At 48.5% G+C, this 26,362-nt stretch overlaps 1 protein-coding gene across 5 annotated transcripts in view; it reads right to left on the reverse strand.

Moving 5' to 3' along the window:
- Window positions 1-1,160: 1,160 nt before the first annotated feature.
- ZZZ3 (zinc finger ZZ-type containing 3) overlaps window positions 1,161-26,362 on the reverse strand; it is a 64,835-nt gene continuing 39,633 nt past the window's right edge. For 4 of the 5 annotated variants that reach the window (XM_074265600.1, XM_074265598.1, XM_074265599.1 and 1 more), the window contains exons 4-13: window positions 10,840-10,978; window positions 8,771-8,918; window positions 8,571-8,686; window positions 8,220-8,291; window positions 8,034-8,135; window positions 7,448-7,543; window positions 4,533-4,688; window positions 3,577-3,711; window positions 3,379-3,479; window positions 1,161-2,289 (exon numbers count right to left, since the gene is read on the reverse strand). In XM_074265600.1, coding sequence (XP_074121701.1) covers window positions 2,145-2,289; window positions 3,379-3,479; window positions 3,577-3,711; window positions 4,533-4,688; window positions 7,448-7,543; window positions 8,034-8,135; window positions 8,220-8,291; window positions 8,571-8,686; window positions 8,771-8,918; window positions 10,840-10,978 — 1,210 coding nt within the window. In that variant the 3' untranslated portion in view covers window positions 1,161-2,144. The remainder of the gene's footprint in view (window positions 2,290-3,378; window positions 3,480-3,576; window positions 3,712-4,532; window positions 4,689-7,447; window positions 7,544-8,033; window positions 8,136-8,219; window positions 8,292-8,570; window positions 8,687-8,770; window positions 8,919-10,839; window positions 10,979-26,362) is intronic. The other variant, XM_074265602.1, reaches the window with a different exon arrangement.

Raw genomic sequence — 26,362 nt, forward strand, 5'->3', positions numbered from 1 at the left:
TCTCCGTCTCCCTCCCTCGATCTCTCCATGTCCCTCTCTCGATCTCTCCATTTCTCTCTTCTCACTCCTCCTTCAGCCCCAATCCTGCGTCATCAGAACCAGGAGACCCCTTGCAAGTTTTCCAGCTCATCTCCCTCGGCTGACATACAAGGCAGCCAAGGCTCAAAGGTGTTGGGACAACTGCTGCTGGGCCAGGATGTGGCTCCCACTTTAAAAGCAGGGAACCAGACAAATGAACAGAATTCCCTGCCGGAAAGTCAGCCCTTTAGCTGACTTGGCCCCACCTTCTTTCCTTGGCAACCCCCTCCACACAAGCTGGCCCCGTTCCAAGCAGCGAACCCCAGTCAGAAGCCGATTCCATGGCCTCTCGGGGGGTCTCAACGCCAGAGTATCTGCTGCTTCTCAAAGCGGGTCTTTTCACATCCACCCTTTGCACGCTGGACGGCCGTGAATAACTCCCCACCCCAAAGGGAGAGCGATACGGCCGGCCGACGGACCCCAAATTATAGCCGTGTGCACCTGACCCGCGTTCCCCATTACTTTCGCTCCCCAACAACTAAACACCACGAGGCTGGGACATCCTTGGGCATCACTGCTTCCTGCCACGCTGCGAGTGCGTACTTTTCTACCCACCTAGGAACAAATGCTGAGAAGCACATTGGGTGATGGAGAAAATTCTGGACCCCTTCTCGTTTCTGTCAATAATACTGACCGAAAACACTTTTATTCCAAATATCGTCAAAGGGGCTAGCTATCGGAGCGCTCTCACGGTGGTGCGTCTACGACTGGAAGTGGAATCCGGGGTGAATCTTCAGAGCAGAAAGCAGCTCTGACCGTGTATTTTAGGCGATCGATTTTAGACTCTTCACTCCCTTCTGCGTGGGATAGGACTTCAAGCAAATACGAGAACCTAGTTACATATTCAGTATCTATGAGAAATGTTCTCAAATCCGAGCTGCCTAAAACGGCTCGGCCTGATCTTAACGTGACTTCAGAAATCCAGCAGCGCCAAATCTCGCTTTTTCTTTGCGTCGCCAAGAAAGCCGTTCTCTGGGCAGACTGGCTCGAGCCAGTTTCGAAGGGCACCAGGAGCCGGCCCATCCCACTGCCGTAGGAACGCCGCCGACGCGCACGGAAGGAAGTCGCCACAGCCATTTCTACTATAAACAGACAGTATCCACATAGTTTATTTCTCACAGTTCTCTTGACAAATGACCATTATTTAAGAACAGACGGTATACACAGATAAGAAGAAACATACAAAATGTCTTAAATGACGCACAACAAAATCTGGCAATATAAAAGGGTGCAGGTGAGCCGGCGCTCCCTGCGCAGACGAGGTGGAATCACTTGTTTAAATAGTAATAAAAATACAATCTTTCATGGATCTGGGGCAGACTACAAAAGAGGGAGGTTATTACCATACAGATGATTCGCTTTCAGGCAGTTTTCTTTGCCGAGTCGCACGGACGACGCCGAGCCGAGGCAGAGGCTGTGCACTTTCGAGGAGTTAATGTGGAGTATTAGAGACTGGACACAGTTACTACCACTGGCACTTTCACCATAGTTTGTACACATCACATGATCAATCTTATAGAACATGACATTTAAAAAATAGATCTGAGGGACGACCGGATCACACTCGTACACCGCGACGGCAAGCCGGTCACAGAGGCGACGCGCGGGGCCTCTGGTAGTGCTTCACTGTGGGGGGCGGGGGACAGTTCAAAGGGCCAGTCACTGTGATTACGGAAGCAGCGCCGACTGGATGGGGAGGGACACGTGGCGAGAAGGATCCTAGAAGCAAACACCGTCATCGGTTAAAACTCTGTCCTCACGACAAAACTGCAGCCTAAAAACGGTCTTCCTATAAATACTCTGTCTTCTCGACACTGTCGTCGAGACCTAGCTGTCTGAAGCCTTTGGGATGGGCTCTCCCTGATGGGGGCTCGCCCCCCGGAGAAGACCCCCCCCAGGGCGACGCGTACGCTTGGTGGGCGGGTGGGCCGCCGAGGACCCCGCCCAACAGGTGGCAAGACCCCTCGGGAGCGGTCATCGCAGAGCGTCCTTTCGGGGAAAGCCGAGACGACACCGGTCCCGTGGAGAGGTGTGGAAGAGCAGCGTGGCCCGGGGTCTCTCCCATGTCATCTGTTGGCTGGAAAGTAGTTTGGGTCCAGGTAACTGTAGCTGGTGCCCTGGGACACGCAGTAGTCTCTGTCTAAGAAAGTCTCTGCCCGGTAAATGGGCTCCAGCTGGTGGTCCTCCTTGTGGAAGTCTGTCTCATGAAGGCTGGAAAACACGCACACAAGACCCGGGGGTCACCACACCCGGCCAAGGACCCGGCGGAGGACCCGGCGGTCTCACGGACACGTCCCAGACGCCCCCCTGCCCCCGACACTTTAGCCCTTTCCAATCTAACCGCCGTTTCTTCTAGAAGTAACATGCCAGAAGCAGACCCTAAATGGTTAATCTTTAAATGTTTTTAGAATTTTTTAAAAGTCATTTTTATTTTATTTTAATAGCATATTATTTTCCCAATTGCACGTAAAGATGCTTTTTAACATCCATTTTTGTAAGATCTGGAGTTGCAAGATTGTTTTCCCTTTCCCTCCCTCACCTCTGCCCCCTCCCCATACTAGCAAGCAATCTGCTACGTGTGCGTTCATTTTGAACCTATTTCCATGAGAGTCACGTTGGGAAAGAAAAACCAGAAGTGGAGGGAAAAAGCGCAGGAAAGAAAGAGAGGAAAGCACAGCGCTCTCTAAAAACAAACTAACTGGGAGACACAAGTTCTCTCCCTTCCACCGCTCTCCGAGCAACTGGGCCCAATTGCACACGTGGGGTCGTGCAAAACATATTTGAACTAATATCAGCCAGGCCTTTAAACCAACTAACTAACTCAATAAATGCGGCAGGAAAAAGTCTGTCTCGCTCGACCAGCGCTCAAAACGGCTCCATTTTTTCTCTGGAGGGGGAGAACTTTTCTGCGTCATCTAAATGTAGTGAAAGCACGCGTCAAGTGCTTTGCAAGCCTTAAAGCACATCGGAAATGTGGCTGCTATTTTTATAATGGAAAAAGATGAGCATTTAGGAAGCACCGGCTGTGTGCCAGGCACTGTGCTAAGTGTCTTTGCAAACATAATCTCATTGGATGCTCGCAACAATGCCATTCCGATCCCCATTTAACAGATGAGTAAACTGAGTTCACGAAGCTGATGAGTGTCTGAGGCGGCATCTGAATTCACCCCGGCTGCCCCTCAAAATAACCCTAAGAAAGCTATTTCGCTCAGAGAGAGCCCAACCACTGGCTGGCACTCCACGGCCAGACGCTGGCGGGCCCAGCCGGGGGACAGGGGGATCGGGGGAAGAGGCACTCACCAGTCTGAGCAAGCGTCACAGAAGTCCAGGGACATTTCCGGGGGGCAATCCTGGCAGTGCCACCGAATGCCTTGGATGGGCTCCATGCCGCAGTTGTCGCACTGTGAGGAGGTCAGAGCAGCAAGGTCAGGAGACCCTCTCCTGGCGGGAGCCGGGGGTAGAGGGGGCATTTGGAGTCGGGGCCCGCCGCGTCCCTACCTTGAAGCCGGCGTGCTGCACAAAGCCACTCTCGGCCTGCATCTGCTGCAGCTTCCTCTTCTTGAGCTTCTTCAGCTCCAGCAGCTCCTTGTACTCGGGTAGCTCCCGGCACGGGACAGGAATGCTCTCTTCGTCCTGAGGGGAGCAGCCCAGATGCCCCTGTTGGTGCCTTCCCCGAGTCCGGCCCGCTGGACGGGCAGCTTGTGGGGGAGCCGAGCACAAGGCTCGGGGCGGGGCGGGGCGCCCCGGGAGAGCCCCAGACAACAGGGCGGGGGGAGGGAAGGTGGCCGAGGAAGCGTCCCACAGACCGAAGGCCCTCTAAGGTTCTAGCATAGAGGCCAAGGAATGAGGGACCTTGGGCGCTGGGAGCACGTGGAGGCTTTCCCCACTCGCCCACCTTCAGACAGGAGGCCACACTTATAAAGAAATGTAAATGCTCCCAAAAGGGACACACCCAGGGAAGACGTGCCAGCCCAGTCCCTCGTGCCCTGTGCCCACAAAGCGCTGAAGAAAAGGGGAGCGTCAACCTTATGGGGGGGCAGCCCGCATCCTCTTCTCAGACAAGAGGCAGAGCCCCAACAGCACAACTAAGTCCCCCCAAGCAAGGGCTATGGTCCCACCCACCTAAAACAAGGCTCCAATCCCAGAGACCAGCCCAGGGCTCCTCGCATGCCCTCTCATGCAAGCACCCTGGAATGGAGGAGGGCATGGTGGATGGCACTGCCCATCAGCGGGACCGGTCAGGTCTTGGCAGGGAGCCAATGGAGTCATTGGGGCCCGTGGGAAGTGTTTCTCCCTCTCTCCTCCTTCCCTGCCTCCCAAGGGTCACAGCTATTTGCCTCCATCACGAGGGAATGGAAGGAGGCTCGCCTTCTCACCAATGCTACAAGCAAGAAAGGCCCAGTGGTCCTGCCCAAAGGGAGAAGGAAGGGCCCTGAGGGGCTGGGAGGACTTACCGAAGTCTCGTCGGCCACGGGGTCCATGTGGCCATGGAAGGCGGACCTGTCGTCGTCCTCATCCATGTACACCGGAGGCTCGTGGGAGGTCATGAAGGTGGAGGGCTTGAAGAGATGCTTGTTGAGGGGGTGCTGCCGTCGGCTCGTTGAAGACTGCTTCAGGGAAGGCAGGCAAAAGACGGGTCAGAAACCCCTGTCCAGTCACCGAGGTCATGCAGAGGGCTGGGGCTCACTTTCCCAAAGGGGGCTATCGCTGAGCTCGCCCTGGGCCTGCCTACCTGACCGGAACCACGGGCCCCCCCTCGGCCTTCCCTCACAGAACTAAGCAGCACCCCAAAGATCTCCCGGGGTACGACGGACAGAACATACAAACCCCGGGCCTAGCTGTTGTGAGAATAGAAAAGACAAAGCTGCAAGGAACAGGCGTGGACTGACAGGAAGGTTAACCGCCCCCCCGCTCCCAAGATTCGGACATCTGAAGCCATCAAAGAACAGATAGCAGGACCGACGTGGGCCCGGCCGTCAGTCACAGCGTACGAAGCTTCTCAGAGGACCGGTGACATCACGGGGGACGCACCTCTGATGTCTGAGTGGGCTCCGAGCACCTCAGCCGCCACCACGGCCAATGGGACAAACTGTTCTCGTCCACCCATTCTACCGCTCCCCAACTCCCCAGTGGGTTTGAGGCTCGCCATTTCCCCGCAGCCTGGCTTAAGCCCACCTCCTTTTTCTTCTTTCAATAACATTTTGTTTTCCCAGCATTCATTTTTGTAAAGCTTGGAAGACCAATTTTTTTCACTCCTTTCCTTACTCTTCCTCTCCAAGACAGAAAGAAAAAAGGCAGAAATAATATGCTTTGATCCAACTCGATTGAGAGCTTTCCTAGGAAAAGCATCTACGGCCAAACAGGAGCCAAGGGCTTCACGGGGAAGAGCCCGAAACGGTCAAAAGGATAAAAAAAAGGAACAACACGTACATAAGCTGTGCCATAATAAAAACAACAGACCTACGAAACAGTGAGGAGAAAAAAGTCGAGGCCGCCGGGCCGTCTGAACGCCACACCGCTCAGAAATGAAGGGCCAAGGAGAACTGGGAAGTCCCCACGGCGGGGAACTTCCCAGGAACATCACAACCGAAATCCAGAGTGCTCGGGGCAAAGGAAAAATACTACAAGGAATCAAAGGAGTCAAGAACCCAGGAACCACAGAAAAGGTCCCACAGGACTCAGCAGTCCATGCTGTGAGGAAGCAAAGGACACGGCTAAGGACGTGGCTTTCCAGTCGGGAAAGAGCTGCCCGGCAAGGCGGAGTGCCAGCGAGAGCTTCCCTGCTGAAAAGTCCAAGGAGAACTGGAGAGAAGCCGGCAAGTCCAAACACAGAAGCCGAGAGATAAAGAAAAGCTGCGAAAATGGCTTTTGTCCCGACACGGCAGGACGGTCCCTGTGCCCCCGGGACCCCGTCATCGCCAGGAGTCACGGGGGAAACAGGTCCAGCCCAGGATGGGGGGGGGAAGGGGACCTTCTGGAGATCTTGGGAGAAAGCTGGACAGAGAGGGGCGGAGGGGCCGGGAGGATGCGAGGGAAAATTAACTCGAGGGCAACTTCACTCTCGCCTGCATCACTCCAAAGTGCACATGCAGACACACACACACGGAAGGGAGCACACACACACACACACACACGGAAGGGAGCGCACACACACACACACACACGGAAGGGAGCGCACACACACACACACACAAACATGGAAGGGAGCACATACACACACACACACAAACATGGAAGGGAGCACATACACACACACACACACACACACGGAAGGGAGCACACACATACACGCACCCGTGGGCACGAACTGCTGGGTAGAGAAGCGCACTAGACAGGGCAAGAGGAGGCGGGGAACTGGAGGAAGAAGAGATCAAGGGAGGGATCCGAGCAAACAAACAAAAACATGGGGAGCTCTTTTGGGGTGGCCAAGAATGGGGAGGGACGGGGGGCGGCCCACAAAGTGGTTTGGACCAAGCCCTGCACCTCAAGAGTGATGCAGGAGAGCAGACACAGAGAACACAAGAAACCGGAAGCCAGTGCCTCAGAAAGCTCGGGCTCTGCCAGGCTGGCTCCCAGAGGCCCCTGACCTCGGCCGGGCACAGACCACCAAAGAGTTGCCGGTTCCCGAGTCATGAGACCTCGAAGGACAGAGGACGCTTGGCTCGCCAGCCGGGCAACCTGCAGGGCTTCTTCGCCGATCTGGCGGGGGGAGACAGCTGTGGCCCTAACACCCCTTCGGGCGTCTCCCACTGAAGTTCTGCCCTTCACAGGCTCGTGGGGAGACAGAGGGAGCGCATGCGCGCAGTGAATACCATCAGCCAGGGGACCTGCCACCACAAAGTATCTCCTTTCTCTACCCCACCCCCCAAAATAACTCTTTCACCCAGTGCCAGGGGCCATGAGAGAGCAGAGGCGGGAGGCCGTGCCCTGCCAGAACCAGGTGAAGGCACTCCCGGGGACAGCGGAACAGGTGACACAGACAGAAACATGCGCTGGAGCAGGGCCCCCCTTCTCTGGGGGCGTGAAGGGGGCTGGGAATCGGAGCAGAGCGTGCATCTGCTCCAGTCCGGGTGGCTAGCTGCCCCCGGAGGGTCACCCTCCTCCAGCCGCCAGCCTGGGCTGGGATTGGGGGTAGCAGCGCCAGGGTCCCAGGAGGCGGCTCCAGAGAAGAGAGCAGAGGGCAGCAGGGGCATGCCCAAAAGGGGGAAAGGGGCAGCCCCCAGCCCAGAGACTGCTTCACATTGTCCTACCCAAGCATGGCCCAGCCTGTGGGGGACAAGTCAGGAGACCCTCACGAAGGCTAAGAGCCCAGCAGGACACCCCAAAGAGGCGGCTCCCTTGCTGGCGGGGGCCCCGGGGCCTTCCTCACCTTCTTGGAGTACATGTACAAGTTGGGCGTCCTGCCCGGTACCGGGATGCCGGCCTTCGTCAGCTTTATGAAATACTTCTGCACGCGGCTGGCGACCTGAGGGACACGGAAGAGGGCTTTAAAAGAGGGACGTGGCGTCCAGAGAGGGGCGGTGCTGGGGAAGGACCGCCGCCACCGCCTAGGAGAGCCGCGCTGTGACCCGGAAGGGCTCCCTCCGCCGCTGGAGTCCACTGGCTCGCGGGGCTGGGCGGCCCCTTGCATGGTCCGACCCAACAGCCTGACTTTCAGTGCCCCTCATGGAGACGGGGCTCGTCAGCTGGGCTCCGCTCTGCCACCCAACACAGTATATACTGCCAGCATGGCGGAGCTGTGCGAGGGTGTTTGGGAACAGGATGTGAAGCGGCCCCTGTGATGCAGGGAGATGTGGGCCAATGGGGATGACTCCCGGGCGTGGAGCCAGGCCCAAGGAGGGCCCAGGATGGACGGTGGGCACTAGAGGGCACGTGTGCTTGCAGCCCCCAAGCACCGAGCAGCCCCATGGCCAGGTGACCCACACCCAGCGCTGCCGCCCTGCTGCGCCCATCACCTGCTTGGCGGTCCTGTTGCCCAGCTCATCGGCGATCTTCTGCCAGCGCCGAGACTCGACCTCCTCGGGAGGGTACTTCAGGAGGAGCTGCTCCAGTTTTTTCTAAAGAAAACACAGGCGTGGCCGTGAGACCAAGGGCGGGCGCTCCCTGCTGTCCCTGGTGCGTCCTGGGGGGCGCCCCGTTACCTGCTCCTCCACGGTCCAGAGCTGATTGAAGGTCTCTGGTTTGGTCTCGTCGCACAGACGGCCTCTTATCATCTGCTCGGAGGGAAAGGGGGTGGAAGGGCTCAGGCCGGTGGGCAAGGTCCTCAGGCCAGAGACCTTTAGGCCTCGGCTCCCGTGCCCACCCAAAGGAAGCACAGAACGGGGCTTCGTTAAAAGGCGGCGAGGCGGGAGACGGAGGGCGTCAAGGAGCAGGAGGCGAAGGGTGCCCGGCAGAGGGCTCGCAAAGACGCACGTCTCCCGGCTAGAGGAGCCGCCATCACTGTGAAAAGGAAAGGCCTCCGTGCGGGGGCAGACATCCTGCCCTCTCCTTACCTGGGGCCGGCTGCTGGAACCCTCTGGGCCATCGCTTAAAGGCAGCACAGAATAGGAAAAGGCGTCCCCGTCCTTCCTGGCATCTAAGGGGCTTCTGGATCTGGCAGGTAAGCCGACTACAGAGGACACAAGACGGGATTAGTCGGCAGCGTTTCAGGAGGCGCTCCGCTCCGACGGCACGGACCCCGAGCGCAACGTACCTTTATCAAAAACCAGCTTCACCCTCCTCGTGTTGCGTTTGCGGTTTTTAAATTCCCGTTCAAAGTTTCCAAGGCTGTTAGTGTACTGGTCCCACACGATCTCTGGTAACTGGACGACCCTCTGTGGAAACGGAAGCCCTATATCAGTCTGGAAAACAGAAAAACAAAAGGAGAAAAAGTTTAAGGGAAAAATATTTACGCCCAGGTCGGCAGCACCGTCAGCACGCACAATCCACCGCCGCCGGACGCCAGGCCGTCGACGCCGCCAATGAGAGGGAGAGGGCCCCCAGAGGGGAAGGGAAGAGACCCAAAGGGGTCCCCTACGGCAGCCGCGAAGAAGGCTCCGTAAAGCAGACGAGGGCCTGACCAGGCGTGGAAAGGAAGCATTAGGAACTCAACGATTTATTAAAAATAGAAGAAGGCATTTACCGAAGGGCATCCCTCACCCCGAGGCATTGACGTCCCAATGGGACGGGGAGGGTCGCCCCCCCAGTCCTCTGCACCTCCCCTTCTCCCACTCCATCTGTGTGCATCACGAACATGCTGAGCCAGAGCCAGGGCGGGAAGCCTGCTGCAGAGCCCGGGGGCCTCCTTCCCACCCGCCCTGCTACCTACCACCAGCTCCCAAAGCCACCAAGCAGAGAGCCGAGGCCATGCGCTCCAACGCCCCCTCTCCCAGCACGGGAGGGCTTCCCCCTCATGCTAAGCAGGCCATGGATCAGGAGCAAGGAAGCCTCAGAGAGGCTCAGAGAGGCCAGGCCTGCGAGGACCAATTGAGGGCTTTGGCTTAAAACAGAAATTCTGCTTGTGGTTGAATAGTCCTACCTGACTCTCCCCAACTCCACTTAGGATTTTCTTTGCAAGGATTCCAGACAAGTTTGCCTTTTCCTTTTAAAGCCTATTTTACAGATAAGGAAACTGAGGCAAACAGGTTCACACAACCAGAAAGCAGCTGACGCCTGATTTGAACTCGGAAGGGGGGGCCCTCCGACTCCAAGCCCCTCCGCAAACATGTTCCGTCATCTCTGGACACCCCAATTTGTGCATGGAAACACCAAAACCCAGCCATCTCACAATCCACAGTTTAGAAGGAAGGAAGGTAGGAAGCGGTCACCGAGAAGCTCATCTCGCTCAAGCCGAGGGCTCCACCACGCAGGGGAAGAGCCTGAAGCCGTCCAGCCCCCCGACAACTCCTGCCTTTGGTGCCCCAATACCCCGAGAGAGAGCCCCCCGGTCCCTAGCCCAGAGACGCCAAGCGCTACTCTCCACGTTACATGCAACTGAGCAGCACGTGAACACCGGGAGCCCGCCAGAACCAAGCACCGCGTCTGCCTCCGAGATCACGTCCGGGGATCTCCTCCCTTCGCCAACAACCCCAGGGGGCACGTGCGTAGAGGCGCAGAGGTTAGGGCCCTCTGACGAGGGAAAAACAAAGTCAGAAGGGTTCTGGCAGCTGCCCTCCCGACACTCGGAGCCCCCCACAGAATAAGATTAGAATAAAAAAGAACAACTAAGCGTAGCCAGCATTTATCCAGCAGCTGCCGAGTCCCAGGCGCTGTACTAAGCCCTAGGCAGCTATCGTGATCTCCGTGTGACAACTGAGGAAACTGAGGCAAGCGGGAGAAGGGCTCACCCGGAGTCACACCCTTGACTCTGGAGTCTCCCCCAAGGCCAAAATGCAATCCGGCCACGCTACCAGGCTTTCCCTTTTTTCAAAAAAGGGATGTGGAGATTAACTCATTTTCATTTCTTGCATAAATGCCGCAAGGACTTTAACAGGGCGCCCGTTTTTATTCATAGGAAATTCTCTTGCAAAATGATCGGACCCCAGTCTGAACCCTTAAGCAGCCTTCGAAAAGGCCCTTCCCCGCCAGCCGGGGGAGATGGTGAGCGCCAGGAGCCTTCTTCTCTGGCCTCAGCAAGGGGCAGTCAGATGGACAAAGGCCCCGTGGCCCAGGGGCAGGGAAAGGACGAGGAGAGAAAGCTGGTCCCAACGTACACGACCCCCACAAACCAGAACACAGCAGATAACAGAGCCCAAGAAAGCGTTAAAAACATCCACTCGGTACCTTCTTCTGGAGTTTTTCCACAAATCCAATGGGATCCCTCAGTGCTTCTCTCTGGTGTCTGCCTAAACTTTCGAGGTCTTGGACTGCTTGAGTACGTTGAGCCTCGAGTACGGCAATCGTCTGTAACAGTCTCTGATAACTACAGAGACAAAGGGAGACATCTCACCAAAGCGCACTGGTAACAAGGGAGAAAAACTGAGTGCAAACCGTGAGCGGCCTGAAACAGGTTAGCAAACATTTTACTTGGGAGAAACGGGGCACCCTCAGTTAGGGAAAGCAATCCCGGCAGAAACGGGAACCAGGAAGGAACTCTGCTTTCTGGGAGCTGAATGGGAAAATGCGTCACTGAAATCGGGCCTTCGCCAGCTGGACCCCCTGGTCCAAGCCCTTCCAGCCAGGGACAGAGAGAGAAGCCCAAAGAGGCTCCGCGGGAGGAGCCCACCCGTAGCCCCCCGAGCGGTGTTAGCACTTCCTTGGCGGGGGCGGGGGGGCCCATCGGGTGGAAACCTTCCCACCCACAGCTGAGGCAGCGGGCAGGAGTCAGCAAGTCCTGAGTGGAGGCCTCAAGCTACATTCCCCCAAAGGAAGGCAGAAGGTGCTTCCTTTTAAGAAAGGTCAGTGGGCAGGAGCTTTCTTACACTTCTCACCCAGATGGGTCGCTCTGTGAACTGTGCGTTGCGAGAGCCTTTCTGTGTGCACTCCTCCGGGAAAGGGGCTTTCTGGGTATCCTTAGAAACTAGCAAACTGCCCTGTACCTCCTAGAGGCTAAAGAAATGCGAAATGAATTCAGTTTTAATACAGGATAAGCGCCCAAGACAGGAGAACAAGAGAGAACGGGGTGCTGGGTCGGACCCCGACGGAAGGCCTCCTAAAGGGATGCGCCCAAATTTGGGCATGGAGAGCTGCAAGAGGAGGTAGAGAAGCCCACCTGCCTGAACCACTCTCCCCCCCATACACGCCACACACACAGCCAACCAGAGGAAGGAGAACAAGCTGAGATCCGGTCACTGCAGGAGGAAGGGAAAATGAGATGTCCTGTGGACGGCCAGGGCGACGAGGCCTGCAGAGACAGGAGGGAGGTCAAAGAACAAATCTTGCCCTTCTCAAGTCGGCAGTAAATAATCCCTAGAACTATGTAAAAATGCCAGGGGCCTGCTTGGAATTTCTTGTCATTACTTCTAAAACTGATGACTTTTCTTCTACAGCCTCACAAAGTCACCAAGTGTAAGTAGCCATTTATAGGCTGTAGTGTGTCCCTCTAACTTGCATTCTATTTGACAGACATTCACCGTGGACTTCCCGAGCCCCTAGAGAAGCTGCTCCCACAAAGCTGAGGTGCCGTGTGCCGAGTCAGAACAGAATGTTAACTTTTTTTGCAGAGATTAATTAGTTCAAATTTTTTTCCGCTGGTTATACTAATTTTTCATTGTCTAATTAAAAAGCCGAGTACAAAAACTTGCGAAAAAGAAAACAATTTTTGACAAAATAAATCTCAATTTATCTTTTTTAAGAAGTGAAATAAAAATCAGTAGCTTTTACCTCTAGAAATGATAAAACCTTCAAATTATTCTGACTGAAAAACTCAGAGCTTTTGAAGAAAGCTTCAATTTTCTGTCTTAAACCAAGGTTTAGAGACTAATGTTTGCAGATTTTAGGGGATCTGTAATTTGGGTTAAAAAAAAAAATCTTTATTCGGGGCAGCTAGGTGGCGCAGTGGAGAGAGCACCAGCCTTGAATTCAGGAGGACCCGAGTTCAAATTTGGTCTCAGACACTGAACACTTCCTGGCTGTGTGACCCTGGGCACAAAAAAAAATCTTTATTCTTACAAGATCCTAACTGAAATTTACATATTCTTCAATTATTAAAAAAATATTCCTCAAAATATTTTTCTGAGTAGAGGCCTGACGGTTTCAAACCGGGGAAGGGTCCATGGCACAAAAGAAAGACTAAGGATTAAGAACTCCTGATAAAAATATCTTATAGCTTTCAGCAAAATTGGATCACCTCCTGAATTATTCATTCTATGAATAACCTTTTCTAAATCCATATTCCAAAATGCCCAGCGTCAGAAACGGTGAAATAAACACATCAATAAAAAAAGCGCACTGCAGTCTGGCGTTAGCGCAGCAACTATTACAGAACCCTCCCCCCCCCCCAGCCTCTCTCCGACGCCGGACGGCACTGTGGAGCTGCAGGCAGCTTCTGTTGACGTCCCAAATACTAGGGCTGTGTAGCAGCGGGCTGTCCAGGTGTTCAGCAGGCCCAACGCCCCAGAGGTGAAGGCTGCTTTCCAACTAACTCCCTCCAAAACAACATCTCAGCAGACGGCCTAACCCTGGCTGAGGATAACCAACAGGCCTCAAAAACCCGTCGCTGAGTCAGGCAGCTGTCTAGCCCAGACCATGAAGACTTTCCCAACAGAAGGGGCAAAGGAGAACAAGTTCTCCCAATGACCGTGATGGCGGCCACAGCAGGCACTCCAGATGGCTTCGATACCGACGATGAGGTCGTCCGCTGCATCCTGGGCCACTGCTGGTGGTCTTGGCTTTATGCAAGCTTTCCTTACTTAAAATCCAGCTGTCCCATTGTAAGACATCAGTCTATGTTGTCACTAGTCTTCTTTGTAAATAAAGGACAAACGATTGTCCGGATATTTGCTTTCCGAAAACTCGCCTGACTCAGTCTAAAGAAAAACTCATCAAGAGCAACCAGTAGGCTGCCCGCAGAAATCCAAGAAACAAATGGGAAGGGGGTCCACTTCTGAGCTTCAATAGTGACAGTATCAGAAAAGGGGGAAGAGGAAAGGGAAAAAATTGTAGTCTTCAGACAATTTATAAGTATTGACTTGCCTTAAAATGCCCCAATCGTGAGATTCTTGTCTCCCATGCTTACTACGGAAGGAATGCATCTCACGATCTTGCCATTCCCCACAGAAGGCAGAATCAAGTTGCAGGGCATGGAAGCATAACTCACGGACTTTCCCAGGCTGGGCAACAAGAGGAGGTGTTTTTATCCTAGTTCTGAAGGCAGCACAAAGCCTAACTCCAGGAGACATTTTGGTCTGGTCTAACTAAACATGGGCTGCACCCCCCCAAAAAATTAGTGAATTACATTTTATAGGAGACAAGCTCATTACTGAGGTAGGAGTCATCGCTAAATCAGTTATCGAGGCAGAAAACTGACTTCTTAGCCCAAAGAGAAAAACAAATACAAACCTCAAAAAATAAAAACGGGGAAGATATGTGGTGCACTATTAAAAACAAGTCTGACCTATTTAACAAGTTATAACAATGGAAAAAAAATGGATGGAGGGGAAAATATCCACATAATCAATAACATCTTTCAGTTGACAAACACTAATCAATCATCACGACATAAGGAGGAAAAGAAAGAAAATCTATAAAGATTTTTAGAACAAACTTTTCTACATCAAGGGTAAGAGAAAGGATACTGAAGTAAACAAAAATGAACTAAAAAAAGCATAAACAAGTTAGTGACTGAAAAAAAAAATCATTTTTGAGAGCACTAAAGGATCAAAGAGGGAAGATACCAAAAGAGAGGAAGAAAATCTGACCTTTCTTTTCTTTCTTTTTTTGAAACGGTACCTGAGAGACTACCAAACACCTACATTCCCAACAGCATAAAGTCAAACAGCTAACCTTTATCCCCGTGTATAGTGTGGCTGTCTTTAATACGCGGATTGGTAGGGAACAGGGAACCACACCTGTGCATTCACATTTGACAGTAATGAGAAGCGCAGCATCCGCTGACAAAGTTTTAAAAGCATGCGATCGGAGCTGGTGGCCCAACAGCACAAAGACTCCTCCAGCAGCATGTGTAAATCAAACAGGATTCACAGGTACACAGAATAGTCATCTTCGTTCGACGACCCTACCGTGAACATTAAGCAAGGACTAAAAATGCTCATCAAAGGCAAACTGTTCTCACAAAGGGGATCACAGTTAAACTGGAAGCCTTCCCCAACCGCTGGCAAAGCTCGGCAGATACTCCTGATGTGGATTCCCTTGAGCTGATTTCATCACTTTCAGGGTTTGACCCAACTGTCCACAAAGAAAAAAAACAAGGGCAAAAATCCTTTTTGTCCAGTCTAAGACCTACAGCTAGTTTAGAAACACGAATACTTGACTAGTTCTGTCCTGACAGAGAATCTCACTAGAATCGCATTATAATGTTCTTTTTTTACTTTTTTTTTTTCCTGAGGCAATTGGAGTTAAGTGACTTTACTCAGAGTCACACGCTAGGAAGTGTGAAATGTCACATTTGAACTCCTCATGCCAGGGCCAGTGCGCTGTGTCATCCAACTTGCCCCCACATTATAATTTTAAAAAATAAACTGAAGGTCGCCAGGGTACACGACTCTGCCAAGAGGGAGTATCGAGGCCACCTCGACCCTTGATACACAATAAGTTTTCCGCCACGTTGCAGAGACGCCCTTGTTGAGCAAGGAGCAGTGGTATGTGACAGGGGAAAGGGGACGGTCTGAGGGTCGCAGCCAGTGGCTCACGAGCTGCCTGCCAGGGCCTCCTCCCACCGGCAGATACCGTGCACACGCCGAGCCCACGAGCTGCTTCTCTGAATGGGGAATGGGGATCGCCTCCTGTTCACACGCTGATCGCACTTGCCAAAATGTGTATCGACAACCGTACAGCATCACAAACTGGAGCTCTTTTCACATTCTCTGAGTCTCCCGCCTCACTCATCTCACCTCTGAGATCAAGGGCTCATAGACTTTGAGCTCTCAACCAAGATGGCTGCAACTAACGCAGAAAGATAATGGAGAGGCGGATGGCAGGTGAGAGCAGACTACATCCACCATAAACAAGGAATTCATGCCCGAGTGCCACACAAGCTATCACCCCAGAAACGGGCAGGACCCAAACACCATCACTCCCATGGCAAGAAGAGAAGGGAGGATGCAGAGCCTTCAGGGGCAGGGAGGTGGAGGGAGACCTAAGTGGACAAGTGCCCCCCCCCCCCCCCCGGGCAGACACGAAGAGCTGTAATCTGCAGCGTGCAGAGAGCAGCCACTTCAGCACGAGCACCTCTGTGCCAGCATGGACTCCATCAGGGACACACCAGCAGAAGAAAAAGTGACCAGGCAATTTCCCTGTGTTTCTTTAAAGCTCACTACACAAAAACCGAGTTGAATGTAAAACTACGCAAACAACAAAAGGAATTCAAGACTAGGTTATCAGCCTGACTCTGCTGAGCAGGAAAGAACCAAAAGCCGGTCTAAAAGAAGGCCTTTTAAACTGTATGGCCACAACCCTTCTCCTCTTCATTCATTCAAAGAAGACATATCAATGGCAAATACCTTAAAGGAAAAAAAAATGCTGAATTCAAAGCAGGACCCAGAGATAACAAAAACCCCCAAGCAGCCATCAGGGAGCCCCTCCACCCTCCTGCGCCATCTCCTCAAAGGGCCCATGTGAGGTGGGCGCCAAGGAAGGGCCTGGGAGAGCCCAAGGGGGCCAAACCAGACGGACATGACTATCTCCTGATGGAGAGACCCAGAGTCACTAGAGTCCTCTAGCTGGCCACGGAACTGGTGAGATTCCCACGCTCCATCCTCTCTGAGAACACTTAGTGTGTCTACCTCCACCATTCACACCGTGTGCGATGCCAGCGGGCACTTACCACGGCTTAGCTGGGTGCTAAATGCTGGCCACAGAAAGCAAGACAAGCTAAACAAAGGTTTAAAATAAACTCATCTAAAAAGCGCTTCACACAGACACAGAATGACCTAAAGAAAAGCCCCAGCTCGGCCGCCTACTTCTGGGTCCACTCCGTTCTGGCCCCACCATCCCCTTGTTCAGAGGTGAGAGGGGAACTGCCTCAACTACGCACCCAACCTTCCGCTGCACCAGTTGCCGGCTGCCCCAGCTGCCCCGGCTGAGCGGCTGTTTGCAAATGTTACCATTTTCTAATCTTTCTCCAGATTTCCCTGCCTGTAATATTGCCTCAATAATTATAACCCCTTAATCACCAATTAGCAAGTTTAAGAAATGCTGGCAGCTGAAAGAGAAAACAAAGCAAGTACGCAGCGGAAACAGGAGGGCTGAGTTACTCACCGGAGGCCCTCCCGTCCTTGAGGGCTGCTGTTTGCCTTAACCTTCTCCAGAACCTCTCCCCATGCTCTTTAGGCACTGAGTGGACAGAGACAATTTTCATATTCAAAGCCCGTCCATCTCCTTGGGTTTGCACAAGGACAAGATGGAGAAAAGGATAAGCTGAGTTTGGAGCCTTCGGGATGGAATTTCATGACCCCGGGAAGATTCTGCTTCCCAGCTTCCTCAGAATCTAATCACTTTAGATGATCAAAACAGCAGGAAGGTCATCTTTAGGACGGCCCCAAGGAAAACTGCCCATTTGTAGATGGCCCGGAGAGAGAGTGAGTCTTCCTGATTCCAGGCTTTAGGCCCTCCTATAAAAGCTGGGTGGATTCCAAGCCCACACGCCCGCCCTGCACAGGGTCCTGGAGGGCTTCTCACACTCTTTCCCCAAGGTGCTCTCTGCACACCTCCACCAAGGAGGGGCCTGGGTGGGAGCCCACTCTCTCATTCACTGGCCAAACCCAAAGAAGAGATGCTTTTTCTGAGTCTGCTTTCATTGCTAACATCACCAGACCTAGAAGACTTGAAAGAAGCAGGAAGTGACCCTTGTTTAAGGGCACAAACACTCACTCCACTGCCCAGGTTGAATTAATCATCCATTCGGGTTCATGGTTTCTTTCGAGGAAATAATAAACAGCAACAAACAAACGCGAACCAAACATTAAAACAAATGATTAGCTTGGGATTGGTATAGATTTGGTTCCCGTTTCATACACCACGCTTCTCTGTCCATGTTCTCTTGCCCATTGGCACACAAGTTCCTGGAGAGAAGGGACTGTTTGCTTCTATGGCTCTTTCCAAGCAGTGCAGCACTGGATGCCGTGGTCTCCCTAAGTGCCTGGGGTAGATTTCTGTCTTATTTCTGACCTCTAAATGGGAGTGATTACTCATTACTCTCTCCCTTTTGTGGAGAAGGAGCCTTTCAAAAAATACATATCTTTTTTCATTACAAACTTAACTACTTCAAACCTCAGTGCGCAGGAACATTTTTTCACAAACAACCACAAAAAGGAACTAACTCAAATGGTGTGATAAAAATCCTTTTTACTTCCATTTTTATTCAATAATATCTTCTGGCATTTTTTAAAGATCTATCATTCGGCACAAAATATCGTATGGATTATTATTAATCTCACTTATGAATTTAATGAATCTTGGGGGAAAAGTGCAAGTCCAATTAAATTACATCCAATTAAATACACCCAATGATGGCATTTCTTCTCTTCCCAGCTAACACCACGCAATTTGAAGAGCATGTTAATTTACTCTTATCTTCACAAACTTGTTCTTAAAATCCCTGAAGTCCTTCCTTACAAAAAAGGAGCTAAAACGTCCAATGAAATTTGACTCCGCAATTTCAGCTTTCTTTTCAGAGCCCTAGGAAGTTCATTCCAACCCATTTCCTGGCTGCTCTTAACACAAAGAGATTCTTTCAATCAAACCACCAAGATCACTAACAAAATTAAGTTTTCAAAATACAAAATCCTTTTGGCAACACTAGACTGCAGGAAGAAGAGAGATCAATCTGAGAGAATCAAGTGTACAATTCTGCTTGGCTGCCATCTAACGGCTAGGAAATAAGAATCCTAAATGGAAAAGCAACAATGCCAAAACTCAGGGCACTTTTGGCTAAAGAAAGTAAATGTTAAAATTTTAAAAATGGAAATAAACTTCTAGCCTGTGAGCTCAGTGAATTTCCACTTTCTAACAGTATGCAGCACTCTTGGCTTAGTGCATTCAAACTATCTAAAGGGTTAGGTGGTTCTTAATACATCTGTCATTAAAAATCATCCTACATGATTATTTCTTAATACTAACAATCTATTCAAGTCATGGACTTGAAGGCTCTAGTCAAACCACCATGTTTTACAAATGAAGCATTGAGACCCCGGGAGGTAGCAAGTTGACTTGCCCCTGACTTGCCCCAGATCAAGCAGGTCTGTAAGCCAGCCAACTAAGCTAGGATCTGTTCTAGGGGCATCAATGCTCTTACCCCTGTAGCACAATTCCTCTCTCCATCTCTTCAGCCTATGGATGAGATCAGGGAAAAACAAAACAAAACAAAACAGAATAAATATACCTGAGAAGAAGCTGAAATGCAATTGAAACCTACCCTCAGCCCTATAGTCGCCACCCCCCCATGCACTCCTTTCTTACTACTCCAAATATAAAAGCAAAGATGTCAGTTCACAAAAATCTTCCACATCTTTGAGCCTTATATTATTCAAAACACTAACTCTACATATTTAGATTCAGGAAAATGACAGTTCAAACTTCCACTTTGCTCATCATAATCTGTCACTGGTTTAGGAATCCGTATGAAAGTGACCTGGGACCCTTCGTGTGTAAAAACACAGCACAAATGGGTCTTAGAAAACCACACTCCTTTACCTTTGATCAGCTGTATCACCCATCAGCTCAAACAACAAGAAGGCCTCCCAACAATGGCTAAAACTGTTAGAACAGGAGAGAGATCCAAGTCACACCAGAGCTCATTGCAATTACCAACACCTCTGAATTCCTCTCTCTTCTAGAGACTAGAACCTAAGAGACTTAGCCACATAGGCCCTGGACAGCGCTCTGGGAGCCTCAGTCCAATCAAATGCAGGGCACGCTACCAAGAACACTGGATGACACGGCCAAAGGTGGGGCTTCCAGTCCCAGGGAGACCACTCAGCTCTAGGATCTCGAAGTTCCCAACACAGAACCTTTACGAAGGATGGGAATCACACTACCCTCCGCCGGCCCAAGGGGAACAAAGCAGATTATCCACAAAGACAAAGTTGTGCTTGTTGCCGGGTCATTTCAATGAGGTTCGGCCCTTCACGACCCCATTTGGGGTTTTCTTGTCAAAGACGCTAGAATGATTCGCCATTTCACTCTCCATCACACTTTACTGGTGAGGAAACTGAGACAAATAGAGTTTCATGACTTGTCTGAGGTAAATCCTGAGGCCAGATTTGAATTCAAAAAGATGAGTCTTCCCGACTCTCAGCCTGATGCTCCAAACACTGAGTCACCCAGCTACCCCAAACTTGGATTATACAAAGTACAAAAGTTAAGCAATTAAATTTATAATTAAGTAAATAATAATTTTTTGAAGAGGGTGTGATAGTGCCATTAACTAAAATATTTGCTCTCATGATAGCCGTGATTATTAAAAGGAATTATTTTTAAAATCCTGCCTGCAGTTTTTGAAGAAGTCAAAGCCATCTATAGTCATATGAAAAAGTGCTTTAAATAAATACTGATCGAGTGGAACAGATTAGGTACAAAGGACAAAAAAAGGGAACAACTATAACAATCTAGTGTTTGACAAACCCAAAGATACCAACATTACAGATAAAAATTCATTATTTGAAAAAAAACTGTTGGGAAAACTAGAAATTAGTATGGCAGACACACTTAACACCATATACCAAGATAAGATCAAAATGGGTCCAAGATTTAGGCATAAAGAATGAGATAATAAATAGATTAGAGGAACAGAGGATAGTCTACCTCTCAGACCTGTGGAGGAGGAAGGAATTTATGACCAGAGGAGAACTAGAGATCATTATTGATCACAAAATAGAAGCTTTTGATTACATCAAACTAAAAAGTTTCTGTACAAACAATACTAATGCAAACAAGATTAGAAGGGAAGTAACAAATTGGGAAAATATTATTAAAAGTAAAGGTTCTGACAAAGACCTCATTTCCAAAATATATAAAGAACTGACCCTGATTTATAGGAAACCAAACCATTCTCCAATTGATAAATGGTCAAAGGATATGAACAGACAATTCTCAGATGATGAAATTGAAACTATTTCCACTCACATGAAAGAATGTTCCAAATCTCTACTGATCAGAGAAATGCAAACTAAGACAACTCTGAGATATCATTACACACCTGTCAGATTGGCTAAGATGACAGGAACAAATAATGACAAATGTTGGAGGGGATGTGGGAAAACTGGGACACTGATACATTGTTGGTGGAGTTGTGAAAGAATCCAGCCATTCTGGAGAGCAATTTGGAACTATGCCCAAAAAGTTATCAAACTGTGCATACCCTTTGACCCAGCATTGCTGTTATTGGGATTATATCCCAAAGAAATACTAAAGAGTGGAAAGGGACCTGTATGTGCCAAAATGTTTGTGGCAGCTCTTTTTGTAGTGGCTACAAACTGGAAGTTGAATGGATGTCCATCAGTTGGAGAATGGTTGGGTAAATTATGGTATTTGAAGGTTATGGAATATTATTGCTCTGTAAGAAATGACCAACAGGAGAAATACAGAGAGGCTTGGAGAGACTTACATCAACTGATGCTGAGTGAAACGAGCAGAACTAGATTATACACTTCAACAACAATACTGTATGGGGATGTATTCTGATGGAAGTGGAAATCTTCAACATAAAGAAGATCCAACTCACTTCCAGTTGATCAATGATGGACAGAAACAACTACACCCAGAGAAGGAACACTGGGAAGTGAATGTAAATTGTTAGCACTAATGTTTGTCTGCCCAGGTTACTTATACCTTTGGAATCCAATTTTTAATGTGCAACAAGAAAATGGGATTTACACACATATATTGTATCTAGGTTATATTGTAACACATATAAAATGTATGGGATTGCCTGTCATCAAGGGGAGGGAGAAGAGGGAGGGAGGGGATAATTTGGAAAAATGAATACAAGGGATAATGTTATTAAAAAAAATTACTCATGCTTATATACTGTCAAAAAAATTTTATAATTATAAAATAAATTAAATAAATACTGATCAGAGAAATGCAAATTAAAACAACTGATACCTATCATAATAACTAAAAAAAAAAAAAAAAAAAAAAGCTGGATGTTGGGGAGGATGTGGGAAAACTGACACACTAATGCCCTGTTAGTGGATTTGTAATTCATGCACATGCTGAAGAACAATCTGAAACTATGTCCAAAGGACTATAAACGTCCTTTGATCCAGCATTATCACTCCTAAGTCTGTATCCCCGAAAGATTCTTAAAATGGAGGAGGGGGGCCGAGGAGGGAGAATGACAACTACTTATTTGTACAAAAATAATTATAGCAGCCCTTTTTGTGGCGAGTTGGAAAAATCGAGGAGGAGGCCCATCTGAGGAACGGCTGAATGAGCCGGGTATGTGACTGTAACGGAATATCATTGTACTAGAAGAACTGACGAGCAGAAAGATCTCAGAAAAGGCTGGCAAGACTTACATAAAGCAATCTAAAGTGAAGTGAGTAGAAAGAGAAGTGACGAGAACGTTGTATGAAGCAACAACAACATTATATAAGGATCAACTGAGAATGACTTAGCTCCTCTGAGCAATATAATGATCTGAGACAATTCTAAAGGGCTCCTGATGAAAAATACAATCCACCTCCAGAGAAAAGAGTCTGAAGGTAGATCCAACTATGCTATTTTTCGTTTTTGTTGCTGCTGAGTTTTCTTGCAAAAAGTGACTAAAATGGAAACGTTTTACATTATACGGATTCAAGCTGTATTTAGCTTGCTTACCATCTCAGAAAGGGGAAAGGGGTGGAGACTCAAAAGTGTAAGAGACAGAGCAAAATGTTAAACATTGTTTTTACATGTAATAGGGGCAAAAAATAAAATCTTTTTACACATAAAGTCTTACCTGCACAAGAAAACATATACTACAAGAATCCAAATGACTAAAATGGGGCCTGATTATTCAGATCACTAAAGAATTATTTGCTTTATAAGAAAACCATTTCATCCTTCAACACAACATCCAGAAGTTGGCTGTTTAATTAAAAAAAAAAAAAAAAAAAACCATTTGATCTACCTATGTTCCAAGCAGCAACGTGGGGTGGTGAACAGACAAGCCTGAGAACTAAGACCACCCAAATCCAAGATCTGTTGCCTCTCACTCATGCAGTCTTTGGGTGAGAGTTTCTGTGCTTCTGCTGACCCAACCCATGTGTCCACCACTAAAGGGCCAAGAACACTCTCCTCCCCAAAGGCCTGTGCAGGTTCATTAGCTGCATTCCCAGGGGTCCCCCTGAAATCAGTCAGACAGCCCACGGCGCTGCAGTAGTTCAAGTCCAAGGGATTAAAGGTCTTGTCCGAGATCAAACACAGATTCCAGGCAAGGGTCACCTTTCCCCCCCTTTGCTTGATGTTCTCTCCATGATATCATGGAGTCCTGGGTTTAAATGCTGGGGTATATAAATGCAACAAGTTTTAGGAGATCTCAAGCCGGGTTTTCCTACACAATGAAATAACTGCCTTTGATCATAAAAACGTAGGTTTTTACCTATCTTACTAAAGTGGTGCATGAAAACATTCGGGGAAAAAATATGAAAAGTTATAGGAATACCAAATGTTAAACCAGGTCATGGGAGTAAAACTTTTGTCCAAGAGAGCCAGGTCAGCACTCAGTCTGTGATAGGACACCAAGCAGAAGTTTTCCTTTTTCCCCCTTCGTTTCTGGTACTTTGCCCTCCACCCGGCTTTAGCCCAAAGGTCAAGTCTCACACGTTTTCTGGGCTTTCAGAAAGATGGCACAGTTGTAAAAGGCATCATACTAGAGTTAAGTAATTTAATAAAATGTCACAGAACACCGAGGGAAAACCATGAATATATAATGAATAGTCCAAGGAAATTGCAATATTCTAACTGCTTGAAATTCCATGCTCAGCTACTCTTAGCTATATACACACATAAGCCAGTATGAAACCTTCATGAAATCTAAAACCTGAGCCAACTACTGACGCCAGTGAGAAAAGTTTATAATAAAGCCTGCAAGTGGCCAGGAATGAAGAAATGTATTCTGCTGCTTTTCTTCTTAAGCAAATGGATGGATCTGGCTGTGCACATGAGTGCCTCCCTCCAGAGAATTCAGTTAGCAGATTAGAGGCTTGCAACACAAGGCCATTATTACTCAGCTTGTACAGCACCAGACTCCTATTTGGCTCCCAACATCTATGGGCCGGTTAGAAACTTGCAAGGTGGCACCTTCTCTGTGGGCACAAAGAAAGACACACAAAATCAATTTAATTTCAAAAATATGTCTCCCCACCTATCAGAATGGTGAAAATGATCAAAGGGGAATAACAAACGCTTGTGATGTGGGAAAGATTCGGGAATTATGGGCAAAGAGTTAAGTGTACCCTTTGTCCCTATCAGGGACCTATTAGGTCTGCTTCCCAACATGATCGGAGAAACAGGAAAAGAACCTCTATGTTCTAAGCGATTTATATAGCAGCTCTCTTTTGGGCAGCCACAAACGGGAAACTGAGGGGACGCCCATCAACTGGAGAACGCCCAAACAAGTGGTCCAATAGTGACAGAATTGGGCTGTGCTCTAAGAAACGAGCAGCAGGTCAATTTTAGAAAAACAAGGAAATGAGCAGAACCAGGAGAACACCGGACAGGGTCACAGCAATCACAACTGGCCAAATGAGCTGTTCTCAATATTTACAATATTCAAATAAACTCCAAGAGACCTCGGGGAAGCCATCTGCCTGCAGAGAAAGAACTCGCCAACAGAAGCACACAGAGCACGGCTTTGTGTGTACCTGAGCACACGCGTGTTTGTGCTTAAATGTGTCGCACGCCTGCACGCACACCTTCTCCAGTTGGGGCCGGGGAAGGAGCAGGGAAAACGGCCTGAACGTAAAATGCAGGAGAAAAAAAGAGGAGTTAAATGCTTTAAAGGGTTTTTTGAGGAGGCAATTCGTCTTTGAAGGATCCATTTGCCTATGCTTACTTGTGTGCTCCATTAATAAGTCAACCCAATAAGTATGTCTGAGCCTTGTATGGGAGAAACCACTAGGCACTTGCTCAAATTTGTAATTCGGGTGGAATTTACATTCTGAAAGGGGTGCAATTTTCATGCGTTGATTAAATGTTCTTGTCAAATGTGCACACATAAGCACAAAGCTTTGAGTCAACTATGTGATATCTGTGGTGGCCATTAAAATGCTGAAATATCTGAGAATGCACTGCATATACAAGTATGCCACAGTTTTTGACATGTAATGCATTGGTTTAGTATTCACATATCCTAAAAACATCAAAGATGAATAGTCCCAATTTTAAAAATATTTGTTGTGTCTGTATTTTTTTTTATTTACTATTAAGATTTCTCTGTTGATGAAAATGGAAAAGTAGACCTGATGTCATAGAAATTTATTTTCTATTTTCTCACTGTGATCATAGCACAACAAAATGTGCTCCAAATTATATTTAAATGTTTTGTCCACATGAAAACTTACAATGGATGAGCAGAATAAGACAATCAGTTATACTCAGAAATGAAAAGTGTTACAATAATAAAATGGCCTTGTTTTGTTGTAGCAATAAAATGACCAAGTGCAATGACGTGATTTAATAAATCATCTTTCCAAAGCTGCTGCTATGAGTATTTTTAACCATAAAATGTCCTAATCTAATGCATTCCTCTCTCTTTTGCTGCTGTTGCATATTACTTTGGGTTTGATGAGTATTCCAACATTCCAAAATGTACTGAATTCAAAGTCAGTGTAAACATATTCTTGTGTTTACAGATACTGTAAAATGCATGTTTTCCCTGGAAAAAAAATTCAAATAAAAAGAAAATACTGCTACTAAAAAAAAAAAAAAAAAAAAAAAAAAAAAAAAAAAAAAAAAAAAATTTGTAATTCGGAAGGGACGAGACTCTCAAAACCCACATGAAAGCCCCAGAACCAGGGTCGGAAATTGCCAAAAGCTTCACTTTCAGGCTCCCTTGAACAAAGTGCTCATCTCTTCTTTAGAAGAGAGCACAAAACAGAAGGATCACCCTTTCATTTCCAAAGTCTCCAAGACAAAAGGTGAAGGACCAGCCTTTATTTATTGTTCAAAGTACTAAACTCTCTCACCCCCACCCTACCAATATACTGAACATAGCTCAAACTACCCTTTAATCAACTGCCTACTCACATTTTCGAACAAACAAGTATTCAAAGAACATACTATGTAATCACACAGTAGGTGATATGGAGATCTTTTAAATATAATGTCAAGCTATTAATACAAATTCCAATTCACCCAACATGGTTACGATAAATGAAAGCAGCTGGTGTTCTTGGAAACCCCAGCATGAATCGAAAACTGATGATGTAAATAAAGAGCTTCAGCTAATTAAAGCCCAACAATGCTGTGGTGTGCTCTGCTTCAAACTTTATGGAGGAAGAAAGGAGTTGGAAACGCTTAAATTTCAAGTTCATCTGAAAAAGTTGACAGTTTTCAATAATTGTTTCAAAGGCTAGAAATTACCTGACACTCCTCAAATTATTTAACTATGGAATTAGGGGCCTTCCATGCCATTTTCGAGAAGGTCGCTATCATAGGAAGTAAAGAGAGTCTAATGCATTGTTGGTAGAGTTGCCAACTGATC

The sequence above is a fragment of the Sminthopsis crassicaudata genome, chromosome 4 (genome assembly GCF_048593235.1).
Source record: "Sminthopsis crassicaudata isolate SCR6 chromosome 4, ASM4859323v1, whole genome shotgun sequence".
Classification (NCBI taxonomy): domain Eukaryota; kingdom Metazoa; phylum Chordata; class Mammalia; order Dasyuromorphia; family Dasyuridae; genus Sminthopsis; species Sminthopsis crassicaudata.